Genomic DNA, 21,036 nt, shown 5'->3' with positions numbered 1-21,036 from the left:
GTTTCTTTGTATGCATGGTCATGAATGAGTTGAGTTGAGTTGGGCTTTAGAATATGAAACAAGGAAACTATTTAAAGTTAGTCATCCTGGATTCGCTGAAAGCATTTTCTGCTGTGATTTGAAATAGTTACGTTCATTTACAATATCAGTAAGTAGTATATTTTCTACGTTGTCTTTGACTGAAAATTTGTTATTTAGTTTTCATCCTTTTAATTCTCTTTGTAATTGAAGTTTAATAATAAGCGCAAAATGGAAGGTACTTTCTATCATGCCACCATTAACAGCAAGTGAACGAGTATGGTTTTATGCCGCTTTTAGCAATATTCCAGCAATTGCACAGCGGGGGACACCAGAAATGGGCTCAACACATTGTACTTATGTGGGGAATCGAACCCAGACCTTTGGCGTGACGAGCGAACGCTTTAACCACTAGACTACCCCGCCGTAACCAATAACAAGGACAAGTGTGTGACGAAGGTATATCAGATGCTATTTCATCTTAATATACCTTTTAATAGTAAGGAGATGAGAAAGGTTTTAATGGACATTTGATGATATGAGTTATTGTCTCGTTACCCACTAATGAGATAGTCTGTTTCAACAGACAAGTTAAAGGGACCTTGCTACAGATAGGGATCTGCTGTATCTTAAGGGCATGTCATTTGGGAAAAGGGGTAATCAGTTCAAATTGTTCATAATGATAAGGTTTGTACTTAAAGAATTGAAAATTGAATTCTTGATTTCATTTAATGAATTTTCCCAGAATGTTCCTCTTTAGGTGTTGATGAAAGAAGGCTGTACTGTAAGAGCATTACCATCACATTGCAGTTTGAAGAGTGTATGATAGGGATGCCATGGCAATATACTCAGTATAGTCATGTATATGGAAACTACATAGTCTACCAACCATTGTCCCGAAGCCCTTCCAAACTGCTTCCAGAAATGTTTATATTTACTACTCCAAAGATTTTTAAAGAACACATAATTCTTTAATATTACATAGTTTATCTCTCATGGCATAACAGAATAACTATAGAAATAGGGAAGCACTGGGTGTTATTTAGTTTTTTATGAGTGGTAAATATGATAAAAGAACATTACTCTTAACACAATATTTTTTAATGCAGAATGATATTAATCCAAACAATTTCCTTTGGATTGCATATTTCCAGGTTGACAATGTTTCACTATGTGTAAGAATGACAGTTTCTCTAACTCTAACAATGATGATGATGATGATAAAAGTGACAAAAGCATTTACATATTCAAAAGCTGTCATTTGTATGATTCTGAACATATCTGTCCATGTGTGTATCAAAGATCCAAAACTGATGATGCAAAGATGTACCTGAGAATATTCATAATAGGACTTGTACCAGGTCAGCAGAATATATCATAGAGAAATATCGAGTTCACTGTTGCAGATACACAGTAGATGTGCAGAAGTAAAGTTATCATGTTTTAGAAATATTATCATACTAAAAGAAAAATAAACAGAATCCAAAATTCTTAATGTCAGGGTCTAGTGCTTGTGCAATCTAGACTTGAGAAAACGTTCTTGAGTTCAGTTTGACTGCCTTTTAAGTTTACTCTTTTAATGGTCTGGGAGACAGACTAAATACACAGGTGCAGTTTTCCTTTGTAGGATGTTGTAGTTAATGTACGTGAGTCATTAAGTCTTGCAGCAGTGTATGTATCATATTATACTCTCTCAACAATGTTTATTAGAAACATTATTCCTCCCTAGTGTATGCAATAAAAAGTGCACCTTGTCATGCTTGATCAATAACCATATGATGAAAAGACGCGGAACTGCATCAAAATATTGTCAGTGACAAGAGGAGGGACGTGAGATTATGATGAGGTGGCGACGTGTTGGAAGAAGAAGGAGATGACATAGTGACGGATGGCGCCTGTCACTGCTACTGACATGACATTGGTACTGACGTCACCAGGCACTTGGTACAGCCAAGCAGTAGTTTGTATGTTGATTAGGGAAGCAACGTGTCTTGAAGGGCCCTTAAAGGGGCATTATTAGTGAGACGTTGAGACATTTGTGAAATATATGAGGATGAGAAATCGGGAAAAAATTAGCCTGGTTGAAGGATGCTGCAATGAATAACTTATACGAGACACTGGTGAATAAGATTGGAAGGAATATACAGCCCTGGTGTCCTCCAAGTGTTAGGTTAGTTATTAAAAAACAACATTCAGTAGGGTAGCCTGTAGGTGTGCTTATAAGTTTCTTTACAAATTTGTTTAAGCACTTTCTTACAGATAAATCTACTATTATTGTTGCATAAATAAAACAACAACACAACTGTTCTTTGATGAAATGAGTGGTGATTTCCAATCTCTTTCCAGAGTGTATATGTAAGCGTTTCTTTCCAAGAGGGTTTTGATGAAAACAAAAATCGGTCACCAATACCATGTTTCAAAATGTAGCCTAACATTTTTTATACCTCATACATCATGACATGTATAATCACTACAAGAAACTGTCATTGTACGTTTTATATATACTACCCATCAAAAGTTTAGACTCACTAGTGTAAATGTAGCCACTTACTTCAGTCAACTGATCTAAACTAGATTTGGCAAATTATTCTATACAGTTTAAGGGTACTGTTTACACATGAACTGATGTATTGTAAAACAAATTCGTAACGTTGAAAAGTTTATTGTCATGAGTTCAATAAATGATGAAACTCAGTGAGAATTGACGAATTCTTAACAAAACTTAACACCAAAACGCAGCTGTTCACATGCACGATATTTGCACATGTTTTTCAGCAAGTTGATGCATGATCCTTGTGCAATTCATCTGCATATGGTTTGCAGTTGGTTCCCCCAAGTTAGTGGAGAAATTCATCTTCGATGTAACCACATGTATATACATAACATATAGTGAGTGTTTTAAGTGAGTCTAAACTTTTGATGGGTAGTAGTACCATATCCCAGGTATTGGTATTGTACTATCAAGCAGTAAAAGAAACATGCCCATTAACTGGAAGATGCAGTGTAACTGCTGGAGGATGCTTTAAGTGTACACATTCTGAGTATTAACCAGAATGTGCAATGCAAAAAACTACAGACTGCAATAAATGTCCACGTTCAATTTATGAATCAGAAGATGCAATGCAACGACTATAGAATGCAGTAAGTATGCAAATTCTGATTATTATCCTAAAGATTCATGCCACAAGTATAGGATATACAAATTGTTTGGAACTAGTCGTTATGAACATATATTTTTTATACTTGAAACTTACAGTTTTCTGTTCCGTATCTATGAAACAAGCAGTGAAAGCACAGGGTAAGGTTTAATTACAAACATTATGAAGCACAAATTGTCAGTATTACCTATAAGGATCCATAGTTATTTAATTCTGGAGCATGTGTGATTGTATGCCTAGAATATCTGTTTGGAGGGAGAATTAGGTGTGTTGGAAACTTTAAACTTCCTGATCAGCAATGACTGGAATTTTCAGCTACAGACACCCAACTGGACATGAGTCATTGTCTGGTGATATGTCAAGGATGTGGGGTTAATTCCTCCTCATTTGTCCTCTAGTTCAAATGTCAAAGGTGTTGACAAGTTCTATTGCAAACTGACACAGATCATTTTGGCGGAACTTTGAGGAGGGGAATGAGTTGTACCTCGTCACAGGTCACTACCATTGACAATAGATGTTGACGTTTGTGTGTGAGAGGTTTGCAAATAGGATTTCCTTTATGGCAATTGTCTTTTTATGGAGTGAAATCACATTGCAGTTTGTACCATCACTGATTCAGAGTGTACAGTAACAGAAAGAACGTATGCATGCCCATGCATGAAGCTTCAATGTATACAGATGGGTCACATTTGTTGAAGTATTCCCGTGAAGCAATTTGCATTTAATAAAAAAATACCATACTATGTAAAGACAAGCATTTTTTGCATCTGATTCAAATGAATTTTTTTCACATTTTTATTAAATTCATAAATTATATGAGATTTCACAAATTGAAATATATTTCTGTACAGCTGTTTCAACACAATACTCAGGGCCCATGTTCTGCACAAACAAACTGTCAGTGCCAGGGAATAACCAGTCTCGATTAGCTATTGAAACAGATTCCAGATTCTTAGAGGTGGAAATTATAAAAATATATCACTGAAACTTCGTGATGACACCAGGTGTTCGTGAAAGAGATGCGTAAGCCCTGTGGTATAAAAGACAAAGCAGTGTTAGAGGTTTTGAATATCAAAATTCTATTTTAAAGCATGGCTCTAACCTTAGTCAAGTATCAGGTCCACTCTGTGAGCCATTTCGGAGGTAATTGCAGGCAAATAATGTTGCCCAATCCTTTCAGATATGTGCGTTATGAATGATTCTACTCTCATGTGAGATGTGTTATTTTATTTTTGATATTTAGTTCACGATTTTTGTGGGGCCGAAGGGATTGAAAATGACTACTGTTCGTTACCAGCTGTAAATGAGACATTTAACATTTTTCTTCCCAGGTTGAGATTGATCGTAAGAAATGTCATGACCTTAGGCATATTGAAAGAAACCTACTTGAACATTCAGGTCTTCCTGCACAGGGCTCGGATGGAGTCTTGCACACGTGATTAGATTCGTGAGACACGCAGTGAAGTAGGATTGTTTAATATAAACCAGCCTGGTCATTGATTTGTGCAATAAATGACGTTGAAATATGCATATTTCAGAACAGTGTGATATTGACATCAATGTATGACAGTTTGGTTCAATATTTTGTTATTGATCCAAAATACAGCCCTCTCAAAGAAGGTATGTTTTCATACCACAAGTGTTTATCTATCATGCAATTGTAACTATAGTAATGAAAGATGTGTGTGGTCCACATCTTGAAATGTGCGTTGTGGAAATAGATTGGTTGGTTGGTTGGTTGGTTGTTTAATGTTGTTGTTGTAGTAGTTTGGTTTTGGTTTTACGCCGCACGCCGCAATATTCCAGGTATATGGAGGTGGTCAGTAAAATAATCGAGTCTGGACCAGACAATCAAGTGATCAACAGCATGAGCATGAGCCCATGGTGGTCGCAAGAGGCAACTAACAGGATCGGGTGATCAGGCTCGCTGACTTTATTGACACATGTCATCTCTCATGCGTAGATCAATGCTCATAATATCAATCACTGGATTGTCTGGTCCAGACTTGATGATCTAAAGTCTGCTGTCATTTACCTGGAATATTGCTGAGTGTGGTATCAAACAAACTTAAACCACATCTTGAAATACAAATTACTTTGCAGCAACACATGTTATATTTACAATTCTATGAAAATTAAGAAATACTTCAGACTCGAAAATGAACATTTCTGCTTTTGACTAAACAAAGCCTTGCACATTACCAGAATACTATTGTGACACAAGCTGTGAAATGTGTTGTACAATAAATCAAGGGAGTTAATATAGATAAGCTCGACATATCAGCTCAGTTCTTGGGTAACATTTGCTTCAAGATACACAGAGCCATTGAGCGGTGTTTTAGATATGTACAAGATTGTAGCAGTAACAGACTATGTTGTTGATATCAACCTACAGATGCACATTGCGATGGAGCAGTAGTTGTTGTGAACGAGGTAGTAACAACAGGGGATAGGTCAAAGGAAAGCTGATCTGTAATCTGTGTACAAAGCCAGCCATTCCTGATGGTAAATGACTTCAAGGGCGGGTGTTAATCTGCTTCTCCACTCACAACAGCAGGGCTGATCGGCAGAGGGAGATAACGCAGTGATTGGTAGGGAAATGGATTAGTCGTGTACATTTCAGCTGCAGTCTGTCTCTGTAAGGCTTATTACAATGACTTCCTTTCATTATCTCACGATGCATGGTACCACATTATCATTTGCATGAGGGCACTTTCTACTGCTATCTGGAATGAGATGTCATGAATGAAAAGGAGCAATTGTGCAAACATCTCTTAGGTCAGACCAATTTTATTTCTTGTTTACGGATCCATCAGTCGTAATTTTCAAGAATAAGAAAAAAAATATAAATAAATTTTCCCAGCTCAAAAAATAAAATTATAATATTTTTCTTCCCAGGTTGAGATTGATCGTAAGAAATGTCATGACCTTAGGCATATTGAAAGAAACCTACTTGAACATTCAGGTCTTCCTGCACAGGGCTCGGATGGAGTCTTGCACACGTGATTAGATTCGTGAGACACGCAGTGAAGTAGGATTGTTTAATATAAACCAGCCTGGTCATTGATTTGTGCAATAAATGACGTTGAAATATGCATATTTCAGAACAGTGTGATATTGACATCAATGTATGACAGTTTGGTTCAATATTTTGTTATTGATCCAAAATACAGCCCTCTCAAAGAAGGTATGTTTTCATACCACAAGTGTTTATCTATCATGCAATTGTAACTATAGTAATGAAAGATGTGTGTGGTCCACATCTTGAAATGTGCGTTGTGGAAATAGATTGGTTGGTTGGTTGGTTGGTTGTTTAATGTTGTTGTTGTAGTAGTTTGGTTTTGGTTTTACGCCGCACGCCGCAATATTCCAGGTATATGGAGGTGGTCAGTAAAATAATCGAGTCTGGACCAGACAATCAAGTGATCAACAGCATGAGCATGAGCCCATGGTGGTCGCAAGAGGCAACTAACAGGATCGGGTGATCAGGCTCGCTGACTTTATTGACACATGTCATCTCTCATGCGTAGATCAATGCTCATAATATCAATCACTGGATTGTCTGGTCCAGACTTGATGATCTAAAGTCTGCTGTCATTTACCTGGAATATTGCTGAGTGTGGTATCAAACAAACTTAAACCACATCTTGAAATACAAATTACTTTGCAGCAACACATGTTATATTTACAATTCTATGAAAATTAAGAAATACTTCAGACTCGAAAATGAACATTTCTGCTTTTGACTAAACAAAAGCCTTGCACATTACCAGAATACTATTGTGACACAAGCTGTGAAATGTGTTGTACAATAAATCAAGGGAGTTAATATAGATAAGCTCGACATATCAGCTCAGTTCTTGGGTAACATTTGCTTCAAGATACACAGAGCCATTGAGCGGTGTTTTAGATATGTACAAGATTGTAGCAGTAACAGACTATGTTGTTGATATCAACCTACAGATGCACATTGCGATGGAGCAGTAGTTGTTGTGAACGAGGTAGTAACAACAGGGGATAGGTCAAAGGAAAGCTGATCTGTAATCTGTGTACAAAGCCAGCCATTCCTGATGGTAAATGACTTCAAGGGCGGGTGTTAATCTGCTTCTCCACTCACAACAGCAGGGCTGATCGGCAGAGGGAGATAACGCAGTGATTGGTAGGGAAATGGATTAGTCGTGTACATTTCAGCTGCAGTCTGTCTCTGTAAGGCTTATTACAATGACTTCCTTTCATTATCTCACGATGCATGGTACCACATTATCATTTGCATGAGGGCACTTTCTACTGCTATCTGGAATGAGATGTCATGAATGAAAAGGAGCAATTGTGCAAACATCTCTTAGGTCAGACCAATTTTATTTCTTGTTTACGGATCCATCAGTCGTAATTTTTCAAGAATAAGAAAAAAAAATATAAATAAATTTTCCCCGCTCAAAAAATAAAATTATAATATTTTTATTGGCCAAAAATGAAAATGTGCAAGAAAATGTATTTACATTGTTTTTTTGCCCCATATACACTTCATAAATTGCCAAAAGTAAAATACATTTAGGAGATAAACGTACTGTGTTTGGAAATTAGATGAATGTTTGACCGAATTGAGAGTCTCTAAATTTCATTTGAAGCCGAACGCGTAGCGTGAGGTTTCAAATGATTAATTTAGAGACTCTCAATTCGGTCTAACATTCATCTAATTTCCAAACACTGTATGTTTATCTCCATTCTACCATAACCGATTTAACTGCCTCATCCTGTGGAAGATGATGCGTAATCCGCCATGGGACGAGAGGCGAATTGAACTCGTCTGATAAAGGAGTGGTAGGTTCCGTTCATATTTTTTTAAACATTGCAACATAAAAAATATTCTGTCCAAAGAAAACAAACTGATGTTTATTCAATGCAATACTGTAACACCTAAGAGCTTGGTTGTTATAATCATAACTCCACAAGACCGAAACAACCCTATTGTTTTGTGCGCCGTGTTACTGTACCCCCCTGGCCACACTATAATGGAATCGTCTGACCTACTTATTTTCTTGGAAGTAGACAGTTACGCAACAGTTTGAAATGGCGGACGAGCCAGTGTTTACATTTTGCGAAAGGTTGAAATTCGAAGTGACAGTGGAAAATACTTGACTGACTGTCGAACCTGAACCCTGCAGAATCGAAGAATAGATCCTTTTCTGATTGACCTATGACCTGTAACTCATCAAAGACTGTTCATTTTTATGACCGGTGAGTGTCGATCATGATTTCATGTACGTGCCTCCACCCCGGCATGCAAGGAAGAGTGACAGTGCTGCTTTGTGTACATGCGACTAACTTGGGATTCCTTGGAATATTGTTCTCATCATTTGGGACTTGATTGTGGCCAAGCTTTTCAAAGTGTACGAACATAGCAGTGACAGCCTCCAGGGAAGGTGGCAGAGAGCTGAATTCTCATGGTTCAGTTTTTGACATATTGAACGATGCAACGGGACATGATGGAGCATGAGTGGCAAATTTTGTGTTTCGCCTGACCGTTATCTTGCGAATTTTCCATTCTAAACAGAAACAAATATACCATTTACCAGGTAGGTAAATGTTCACAAACGCTTTTGCCCGCTATCAATAGGGATAGATAGGGATGTATTTTTACAAGGTTTTCTGATTTATGTGTTAGATATTGTTTGTTTATGTTTGGGGCTGTGTATTGTAATTGAGTTTGAATATTTTTATAATAGAAGGTAATAATTATGATAGTGAGGTCCCCTAATAATTGTGGAGGAGAAATCGTATAATTGTATTTTTCGAGTTTTAATAAATGTTTCATCATCAGCATTTCCATCACGTCTGTTGTGTTGATATTAGTCATGTTGGTGGCCAAGCTGAAGTAGTACGGCAGTGTTCTATACATGCGCAGTGAAGCGCCGTGAAATCAGACGCATTTTCAATCCAAATTGATACCGTCTGATTTTATGGATTGACCAATCAAATTCGAGCATTTCACGTAGCCATGGTAGAATTAGTATTTAAAGGGAATATTAGTTTGACTGTTGATTTTGATTTTGATTTTTTTTTCCTCCTGCCTTTAGGTTTTCTGAGGACAAAAATCCATAAAACAAGAAATAAAATTGGTCTGGCCTTATTTGGGTTGATAATGAAGCATATGACTTCAACTACTTGTTTATTGCATAGAATGACGTTTCAGTGTAGATTCTTACACCATTATCATGCGAGATTCTTACACCATTATCATGCAAGATTCTTACACCATTATCATGCGGATTACTATGGTTGTTCTTTTGCGGATTTAAACTCCAAGACTAATTTCTCTTCTTTGAAAAATCTTTAAATGTTTCAACTTTTTATAAAAAACCCATTGCATTGAATTGGTAGATGTCTTTCAGCACTTGTCATGAATTTCATGAGATCTGAGCAAGAAATTGACATTTTAAGAGGAATGTTCTTGATAGGCACGTGAAATTGACATGATAGAAGAAAGAAATTGACAACAGAGATATTAAACTGAAACTATGATCCTGAATGAGTATTGATTTTGTGATGATACAATGTCCTCCATGAGAAACTTGTTTGGAAGGAAGTAACAGATGTCTGAAATGGAAGACAGCCTCGTTTCTTTTAAAATAACTTCCAGTCGACATTTCATGAAAGTTTGGAGATACAATTTTCACATGCCTCCCATGTGCTAATTGTTAAATCCCAGCTTTGAAAATACCCATGATTCCCTGTTTTTCTTTCACTGAGAGGGGGCCGGTTGTCTCGGCTTTGTACAGGCGGTATCAAAGAAACAACCTGCCATTCTTTCCAACATATCACACATGGTGATTGATTTTCAATGAGAAGTTCAACACATGATTGTCTTCAAGAGTAGATTCTATAAACTACAGTGAGTAGTTGGAAAGTAGTACCACTTGCTGTGTGTGAATCATTAACATAAGTTTCAAGCTTGCTGATGCTGTTATGATAGTTTAATGTTCTTGTAAACTCATCTGGCACTAAGTTTCGGATTAACAGAGCAGTTGACTATGCAAGTACAATTTTGATATTTGGTTAAATGCTGCATTCAGCAATATTCCAGCTAGATGTTGTCTGTAAATAATCAAATCTGGATAAACAATCGTGTGATCAACATCATGAGCATCGGGATATAATGAAATGTGTCAAAATGTCGGCGAGTCTGACCACTCGATCCCGTTAGTCGCCTCTTACAACAAGCATGGGTTACTGAAGACCAATCCTAACCCAGATCTTTACGATTTGATATTGGTAGATAATGAAATCTGTTAATATTAATTTTTGGGTTGCACATCCACCCACAATTGCTTCATATTAAGGAGGGGGCAGGGAGTAGCCTAGTGGTTAAAGCGTCTGCTCATCACGCCGAAGACCCAGGTTTGAAGCCCCACATGGGTACAATGTGTGAAGCCCATTTCTAGTGTCCCCCGCTGTGATATTGCTTGAATATTGCTAAAAGAAGCATAAAACCATACTCACTCACTCACTCACTCATATTAATGAACTCAGAGGAGTTGATTTCGGGTAAGAACAGATTCCGCTGCTTCCTACAAATCCCCGGTTGATATGGATGTTACAAAGTGTCACATGACTCCTGGTGTGGTTTCATTGTTCATTCAATCAATCACTAGTTTTTCTGTCTCTTCCACACTTGGTTATTTACCATCCATTGGATATGGCTGTGTTGTTGCAGACTGGTGTAAGAATATGACCTGTACCTAAGAGAATGGATAGTTGGTAGAAGTGGAACTTTGTTCAAGAAGTCTGGTATTGTCTTATATATGGATTAAATTATCACAAAATAGTTCCCTTCTGCAAAATAGAAACACTGCTGTTTCCATGGCAACTACATTTTACCTTTTACTTACGCAGTGTTTTTCTATAACCATTTGAATGTCTTTTCCCCAAAGATAATATAACTTCATTTGGAGATCCATTCTTTGATAAAACCACTTCCGTTGTGTTCTTGTTTAAACATTCAATATTTCCAATCTGATAACCTTACAAAATACAATTACCTGCAAGTCGAGACTGTGTGAGTTCTCTGCTGTTGCCACACCATTTGATTAGGGTACTTGTCAGTGATGGTGCTTTAATCACAACACTCGGCAGTGTTTTCTTGACCTTCGAACTTGGCATTGGGGACTGTGGCAAATGGTGGTAGTCTTGCATATGGTAGACATCTCAACACTATTGTGTTTGATTTGGGGGCCACATGTTTCGCATGCAGTTTGCCAGTCGGAACCAATCCGTGCAACGTGCACTAGCAAGCTTTAGGGACCGTGGAGGTTTTTGCCAAGTTTCAGGGTCCAGCCATAAGTGTCAATCTAGCAAATCGGCATATTTCACTTGCTAATATATTCCACATTACTGCCTGCCGGATAAATAACATGTTTTGGTTTTTGAAAATATTTGCGACACTTTACAAAAATGTTACAGTATTGTTTTTTTCTACATGACCACTTGACGATTTTAGCAATCATTCTCAATGTGGAGATCAAATCTGTTAACTGGAATGTTCAGTGAAACTTGTATGTAAAGTATCCATGTGATATCAAAAGGGTTGAATTTGAGCAAAAACAATTTTAACATCTAAGACCTACATATCTCAGTAAAGTCACAATATATTTCCATATTGTTTTCTACTCCGATTTAATTTATTTATGAATTGATTATTTGCTATAAGTTGGTTGGTTGTGGATTAGTTTGTAATTTAACACAGCACTCAGCAATATTCCAGTTATATGGTGGCAGTCTGTAAATAATCGAGTCTGGACAAGACAATCCAGTGATCAATAGCATGATGCTTACTAAAGAATTACAGAAGGAAATAGCATGTGCATAGTAAACTAATCTGCTCAATATTTCCTGTGATAAATATCTACAAATATGTTTGGTGATTGAAGGATTCTGTCAAACTGTTTTTTCTGACGTGACTCTGTACTTCTATGTTCAGTTCAAAAGTTGAAACTAAAATCATTTGTTCTGTTAAGCTCTACTTAAATTTTAATATTAACACTTGATGACATAAATGGTAAATGGGACTAAAAGTATTTGTTTGTCATGTTCAAGACCCGGGTTCAGATTCCCCACATGGTTACAATGTATGAAGCCCATTTCTTGTGTCTCTCACTATGTTATTTGCTGGAATATTGCTAAAAGTGACATAAAACCATACTCACTCACTCACAAATAACTACTCAGTTTGGTGCATATGCTTGTTTTTTTGCAATCTTGAGGTGCAAAATATGTAACTTATAATTTCTGCAAATATATTTTTCTGGATGTTTCCCAGTTTTCTTGTAAATAGGATTCAGGATTTCTAACAAATTCCAGATTTTTTCATAGATGTGCAGCTGGCAAGAGATTTATCGTATGTTTTGTGTACTGAAAGAGGTACTGACGTGAATATTGCCATTATTTTATCGCAACCATCATGATGCTGTACGAAACTTACAAGTCCATCCATCCCAGCTTTGCTGCTAAAGAAACACGACTGTCATTTAGCCGTCTATTTGTATCTCTGATTTGTCCAAGTGTTACCATCAACAAGACAAGCATTGCTGTCATTGTCGTCCTGAGTTAACCATCATCAGCTTACTACTTTCCTCGTCTGTAGTTATCCTACTATGCTATTGATTAGAAAATAATATTGATCTACGGCAAGGAAAGCATGGTTTTTTTGGCATAGTCTCCTAAGACTGTAGACTCCATGAGCAGTATGATAATGAAACACATTTCCATCTCGTCATTTGTGAACTGGGAAAACACGATGATGGGACATTGCAGGTGTTGAGATATGTAGTATATGAAATGTGCATAAGTCAATTGCACGTGTTGAGTTATGTAGGATGTAAAAAATACTTATGTCAGTTGCAATGTACGCACTGACATATCCGGTGGCATAGTGTTGTATATATACTCAGCTGTGTCGCTGGGTGATGTTTTGGATGTATAGGTTAATAGTCACTCGCATCCAGTCTTTCTCTGGTTTGGGGCGTTTGCTCGTCACACTGAAGGCCCAGGTTCGATTTCCCACATGGGCACAATGTGAAGCCCATCCCCGCCGTGATATTGCTGGAATATTGCTAAATGTGGTGTAAAACCTCACTCACTCACTCACTCACTCACTCACTCACTCACTCACTCACTCACTCACTCACTCACTCACTCACTCACTCACTCACTCACTCACTCACTCACTCTTTGGTTTATATCCAGATGCTGGATGTGTTGGGTTAAGAAATTTGTTTAATCCTTTGAAGATTCCCTTCCCTTTAACTTGTGCATTTAGTAATAATAGACTTAATGTTGGAAGGCATGCTTGTAAGGAATGATGGATGAGTCACTGAAGCCATATTAATGTGCTCTGTTTAGTTTTGTGCGTGATATCTTCAAACAAGTTTGTGTTGAACTCAATTCATTCTCACTGACTCACTTAAAATATATTCAAAGGCATGTTCATATTTCCACCCAGGATCTGCTTAAGAGTTGGTAAAAACCAAGACATGTGTATTAAATAATACCTTATAAGAACAAAACAGAAATATTTGAAGAATCTTTTGTTTTATCTGATCAACCATGTGTGTGTGAGGCCGGGTGATGCACTGGCTCCAATCTTATTATTGATGTTCCCATAATTGTAACATGACAAGACAATATGACCAGTGGCCTGATTACTGTAGTTAACAAGCTCTTGTCAGATCCAAGATCAATCAATCCCATCATTATGTAAACCCAGATTTCATCAGTACAAGTGCATAACAATTTGTGAGTGGCAATGGTTTTCTTCAATCTTATGTAATCCTAATCCCCTATTGTCAAATGACTAATGAGGACTCCGCCATTACATGTTGTTACTTGATATGAGAGAAATGCTGACACATGCCAATATTGAAATCTGAATTAAAAGTTTGATTATGAATGTCTTCTAATGAGTTACAGTCAGGCATGTTGACATTAATTGATTAGAAGATGAAATCCAGTATATAGCGTGGATATGGTTAACAGGCTCTAGTGTCACATTCTCCTGATCATCATTTGAACATGAGCTACAAAATTATGCTCTATTCCATAAAAATGAAACAAATTTATAACAGAGTCTTTGAACGTCATTCAGAAGTGATACACATAAAGGAGAGAATTTATGGATGTCAGCCTCTTTATTTTGAGGGTCATGATGTTTCAGAGTATATTCTTACTCCTTCATCAGGTGAATGAAATACCAAGACTAGAAGTTGACGTCCATAAATTCCTGCCTTCGAATTTCAAACAAATGAAAATGAAGTATTGAGGATGCTCTGATGAATGTTATCAATAATAAAACATTTATGTAAGTACTTGTGCAAGATCAAGATAACCAAAATAGCAAATGAAAAAGGATATCATTATTGCTCAGCTTAAATACTGGTATTTCAATTGGTATTTAAATTTCTAAAACAACATGTATCACAAAAGATTGCTATGACATAAAAAAACAGCACGAGTATACATGTCCTGGCTGAAGAGTAGAAGCACCCAGTCTCCCAACTGAGTTATGCCAGTAATGAGCAACTTGTATGAGACACATGTAAATATGACTGGAGGGAATATGCAGCCCTGGTGTACGCCAACTTGTAATGAGCTTCGCTGATGTGGAGCTGCAATTTTTGTCTGTCTATCGTCTCTGCCTGGCGCTATTGTTTTGAGGACTGACCTACACAGCCTCCTGACTTTATGGGAGACAGGTGGGTCGACATGCAGCAAATGGTGGCCAATCGGAATGATATCTAGTGGGAGGAAACGTGCTAATCAAAACAAGACTTTTTTTTGCAGAGGGTGGGCTGTTAGGGCTCGTACTCTGAGAAGTTCTTTGTCAGTGGGAGGGAATGGATTTACATGTTCTGAAGGTAATATTTATGTCATGTCTTTGTTGATGTACATGTTAACAGTTTTTGTATCCTATATCGGTAAATATCAGTTAAACAGTTGACTGGAGAACATTTTGTGGAGACCTGTCAGTGATATTTTGCTGAAAACGATTAACAACTACTTGTGAAGTTGTTTTATGTGTACACAAGTTATTGTTTAAAGTATTTTTAAGACAAATGTATGAGAGGACAGAAGAATCACAGTTATCTACTTTTACTCCCGATAAGATTATTGTTGAATTTAGACGGTTACATACTGTTAAGGCTGACAGTTGATATTTTACAATTGATAATCATGATAATCAGTTATTGTTTTGTTTTTGTATATATATAAATATAAATACCATTGTATGAATGAAATGTAAACCATTCACAGTGGTACTGTTCTCTCAGTTAGATGCACTATTACTGCCCAGGTTGTACACCCATCTGATGATGCCAGTAAAATGTCAGGGGTTAATTTCTCTGTCTAAGTAGGGGGGAAATGTGTTAATGAGAATGTGAGGGGGAGTGTGTGTGTGTGATTATCTTACATGAGTGGCATTCTGGCATGACAAATTCCGTGTCAAAATATTGAACTCCACTACTGCTATAAATCAAATTTAAACTAACAGAGTTGTAATGTTGGCTGAAATTATCTCTAAACCTTTCAATATCCTTTATATGGACATATATTTATTAATGGATCGGTGTTGCAACGCTTGTAATAGAATCAGGCAAGCAGTTTAACTTCCAGGATTTATTAGAACATTGACATACGATTATGCTTAAGGAAAGAAGTGTTAGCTGTATTGATAATCAATTTAAGTTTAAACATTGAATCTTGTCAAATAGGTACAGAGTTGCTTTGCTGAAATGGGAAGAGTAAATTGATTTGTTTAATTTTAAATCGAAACTTTTTAAATCCCTTCTTATATGAACACACTCTACTGCTATGTAACTGAGGGTTCAGCTGACATAAGTGGACACTATTTCTTACTCTGTATTAGAATAATGGCAACCTTGCTGCATGGATGTCTATAACTATAGCAGAGAAATACACACTTTTATAAAAAGAATTAATTTAGAAATACATTCTTTTAATGGTAATACTAAGTCCTAGATGTATAACTTAATAGAAATTTAAATATTCTGCGTAAAGTATTGGGAGAAATCACCTCTTCCAAAGTCTCCAACAGCAGCGCCAGTCTTCTACAAGAGGCTGGAAGTTTGCTATCTGAGAAACGTGTTCAGCCTAGTTGGCCACATGGCACCATTATCAGAAACGATATTGATCCCAAAGCTTGCAGTAAGGTCCAGATCAGCTGAAATTCACCTTGGACATGTTGACTATTGTTTACACTGACCAGATCCGTACAGCTGAGGCATGAGTTTCGGTCTGTCTCGGGGATGTTAGTGGTCAGCGATGAAATCCTAATCTTCAAAGTGTGCTAGAAGCCTTGACTGCTGATAGTGACATTTCGTAAAAGGTTTTACATTCTTGATACGGACAATGATGAAGCACGTATGTAAGGTATGTTTTTATGTGTGGGGATGGTAGACATATCTCGTACATTTCTTTCCAAGTTATGTCAATTGCAGCTTGTACATTTTTTCCTTGCACGATTTTGCTTGTATTATGTTTTTGGATATGTAGTTTGATGTGAGGGACAAAGAGGGGTAGCCTGCTGATGTAGTGTATGTCTGGGAAGTTGGGAACTTTCAGATGGGAAGGGAGAAAGGTCACAGGTCGGACATAGATGTCAGTGGCAAGGTGGAGTAGGTGAGAGGGGTGAAAAGTGCATTTTTGACACCGAGGGATCAAAACAAATAATTGGGATAAACCCATATTATTAATTTACAGCACATTATTTATATATATTCGTATTTAAGGTACACTTTCAATAAAATAATTATATGAATAGAACTTGGGAAATATAATTTTGATGGTTATTAAACCAAGTAAATAATGTTAGTTCTTTGATTGCAAATTAATAATTTATATGTGTGAAATGTTTAAACAAATGTTTAAAATGCACATGTATGTGTTATATTTTTCGACATTCAACTCACCCACTGAGTGCTAATTACCAGGTGTGTACATCTCGTTATGTCAGCCTGTCAACACACAGGTGTTAACACAATGGGAAGCATGTGATCACCCATGCTGTTAAAAGACAATAAGATGGCCTTTAGATGCTGGTTTTCTGGAAAAGACAAAGAGGTTTAGATATACTTAAATGTGTTTCATGTTTATGTCTAAACTTGAGCTGTTTTATTCAAAATGTCAAATTTGATAAAGCTGATTGTAAGGATCCTCATGTTCAGATGATATTGAATCCTGTATCCACGATTCAAGCAGTTGATGTCATGATGCATCATTTTGCTTGAACACTTAAAGTCATGTTTCATTTCGATGACACACTGCCTACTAACTTCACCTGCTTCAGATTCTTGCAAAAGGATATGAATGTTGTAAATTGGGTTAAAGTATTTTTTTTTATAAAACTGATTTAGTTTGTTGAAACAGAGACCATGAAATTTATCATATGGCTTCGGGTTGAAACAAGCAACTGCCTGACAATTGAGACATGATGTGTGTTCTCAAGTAACCAATGGTTGGTGTATATTTTATGTTTCTAAGATAACTACGTCCTTAAATACACTATATCCAGTTAAGCATAGTTTTTTAACATTAAAAGACATGATTTATGAGGTTGTTGTTTGTTTGTTGATGTTGACATGACAGTTTACATGAGCATGTTGACGTGCAATATGAATAACAATCTCTTACACTTCTGATGCTGAAATTTATGACTGTTGACTAAGTTGTATGCTCATTTTCAGTGTGCACATGTATGTTTCAGGTGGTTATTGCAGGTGTAACTAGTATGCACATGTACATTCCAGGTGGTTATTGCAGGTGTAACTAGTATGCACATGTACATTCCAGGTGGTGATTGCAGGTGTAACTAGTATGCACATGTACATTCCAGGTGGTGATTGCAGGTGTAACTAGTATGCACATGTACATTCCAGGTGGTGATTGCAGGTGTAACTAGTATGCACATGTACGTTTCAGGTGGTGATTGCAGGTGTAACTAGTATGTACATGTACGTTTCAGGTGGTGATTGCAGGTGTAACTAGTATGCACATGTACATTTCAGGTGGTGATTGCAGGTGTAACTAGTATGCACATGTACATTCCAGGTGGTGATTGCAGGTGTAACTAGTATGCACATGTACATTCCAGGTGGTTATTGCAGGTGTAACTAGTATACACATGTACATTTCAGGTGGTGATTGCAGGTGTAACTAGTATGCACATGTACATTTCAGGTGGTGATTGCAGGCCTGACCTGGCCTGGCAGTAGCATGGACACCCAGCTATAGTGGACCCTGTTTATACTGGACATTGGGTGTGGTCAAGTCAGGGGGATGGGGAGAAACTTGCAGCTACTTGTCATCATCGTCGTGATCAACTGTCAGCTGACAGCTGCTGTGCCAGGTATGTGTCTTTTATTGTAAGGCAGAGATCCACTGAAACCTTTCCAAGAACATGTTTAACATTTTTTCACTGTGTGTAACAATAGGTAATCCCCCCAGTATTGTGGAGAGTTTTCAAAGACTTTGTTCATGTGGAACGAGAGGTGGCACTGAAAAGAAGGCAATATGATAACTCTTCCGATTGATTAATTTTGAATAAGGGCAGTGTTGGTCCAAAGAAAATATTCCTTGTGGTTAAAATGACGGATTAAGTGATGATAAAAATAAGAATGAAGTGCCCATTGTGGTGGCCAAGTGTGTATTGAGTTCATCAGAGAACTGGGATGAGTGTGTTTGTGTATCCTGACAGGTGCCACTGCTACTCATGATATCGACCACTAGTTTGATTTCAACATCACAGTACTAATGTCACTTATCTTAATCTTTGCCTATATTAGTTTCAAGCCTTTTAACTAATAATGTCTAGCTAAAAATGGTTACTGATAAAAGATTTTCATATTTTTTATGATATAAGGGACCGTTCATAATTTATGGCCAGGGGGTGATGATGATTTTATGGAGCATGTAGTAAATGTAAAATGTACAAAGTAAGTGACCCCTCCCCCTGCATTTCATGTACAAAATCAATGACCCCCTCTCCAATATTGTTTAAGCATAATACCACCCCCACCCCACCAATCATCACCACCTCCTAGCCATAAATTATGAATGGTCCCTAAGCAGTCATTTAAAGAATAAAAGTATAAATGCATTTGACATAGTGAACATCAGATTGTGTTATGTATAAAGTCTTGATCATTCCTCCCAAATAATTCTAAAACCTACCCAAGAAATGAACTTTGAATGAAACAAACTTGTCATTATACAAAAATATCTAACAAAATTAATTTCTGACAAACAATTGCACAACATTCTTGTAACAGCTTAAAAATTCCCTAAAAAATTTCCTATTAGTATTGAAAAGGTGTTATGAAAATACTGTGATATATACAACTCTCAGTTTCACTTACACAGCTACTGATCTATATATCACTTTGTTTTCCCACGTTTCTCACACACTTAGCTTGGATATACAAAGAAACCTATTGTCTCTGAAAACACCTCCCTCCTGCCTGTTTACAAGGGGAAATTAAGTTGTTAGGATTCCAAGTAGATATCTTACAAATGTCTGATGCAAACCATCTGAGCATAACAATAAATGCTAACTTCATAAACCAATTCCTGTGACCTTGAAAAAAATGGCTAAACATATCGGGAGTCTAAGATCAAGGATTATAACTACCAAAGATATATCTGAGGTGGCTTTAGCAGTTTGCAGAGTCGAGGGTTGGAAACACAAAAAATTCACCTGAAGCAAATTAGTTCTGTCACATGTAAATTGGTACTTTTGTCTTGTGATCTTAGACAGTTTTATGATTGTAATCCTTTATTTGAAGAATTTTCCAAAGTAACAAGATTATGTTGTTTTTCATTTGTTTGGGTCTTTTAATTTGGAATTTAATTGAAATCCATTTGATCTTATTTTTCAAATGTTTGAATATTCGTATTGACTCTAAGCTGAAATTTCCATGTATTTAGATGTTATTTGTTTAAACAGACTTTGATATATGAGACACTTGATTAAATTAGATTGTAAAATGCAATAAGGCTGGCCTAATTATTTATTTAAAGATGTTTTAGAATTAAACGTGTTTGTACATTGTTGAGAGGCTTTTTGATGAGAGCTAATAATTCCCATGCTTCTAACCAGATTGGGATCTTTGTTTATTCAAATTTTCAAATATGTTTTCTATTTACATGGAACTCATATTCGTAACATTGTGACAAGAATGTATTTTTCAATACTTCCCAAAAAGAACATAATTAACAATATTACACTCCAGTAACTCTCCTACAGAAATTGTAAAAGTCCTTCAACCACCAAAATCTGACATGATAACTTCACATATATCTAACCATGTTGCACTTAATTAAAGAAATGCTCTCTTAAAAATTAGCCTGTTTTGTGCAAAACATGTATGAGATCGCAGCATATACAAAAACTGGAAAAGGCCACCAGAGTGAACCAAAACACTGCTTGATAAATGTTTTATTTATAAACATTTACACATAGCTGCAGGGTCCTTCCTATGCTCTTTGGTTTAAGATTGATAGAAGTAGGTCTAAAGTAGAGCAAGTTATCACACTTGAAGTCACCAAGTGATCTCATTATCTCAGCATATTTATTGATTTTATAATTTGATGCTAGAAGAGAGGGAGGAACTTTTTTTCTGGCACGGAATCTTGGAATTGCCATCTGATGCAGAGACCAGGAGGGAATATCGCTAATAATTTGGATTTTGATGAATCAAGAAAATGTTAAATTAGGATGAAATTACAGGATTCGTCACATAAAATTGCCAGAGGATTTTTTCTTAAAGAATCATAATTAGCCAAATGTGGT

General features: G+C 36.6%; 1 protein-coding gene across 1 annotated transcript in view; it reads left to right on the top strand.

Annotated features, from left to right (window-relative positions):
* Positions 1 to 21,036, top strand: part of LOC124266065 (adhesion G protein-coupled receptor L3-like) — an 83,533-nt gene that overhangs the window by 29,731 nt on the left and 32,766 nt on the right. Inside the window, exon 2 of the mRNA XM_046700884.1 lies at positions 18,426 to 18,594. Within this exon, the coding sequence (XP_046556840.1) occupies positions 18,525 to 18,594 (70 nt within the window). The 5' untranslated portion in view covers positions 18,426 to 18,524. The remainder of the gene's footprint in view (positions 1 to 18,425; positions 18,595 to 21,036) is intronic.

This window comes from Haliotis rubra, unplaced genomic scaffold (assembly GCF_003918875.1).
Source record: "Haliotis rubra isolate DU_JTF1 unplaced genomic scaffold, ASM391887v1 Scf10, whole genome shotgun sequence".
Lineage (NCBI taxonomy): Eukaryota > Metazoa > Mollusca > Gastropoda > Lepetellida > Haliotidae > Haliotis > Haliotis rubra.
Note: the sequence above shows the minus strand (reverse complement) of the source record. Positions and strands in the feature narration are given on the sequence as shown.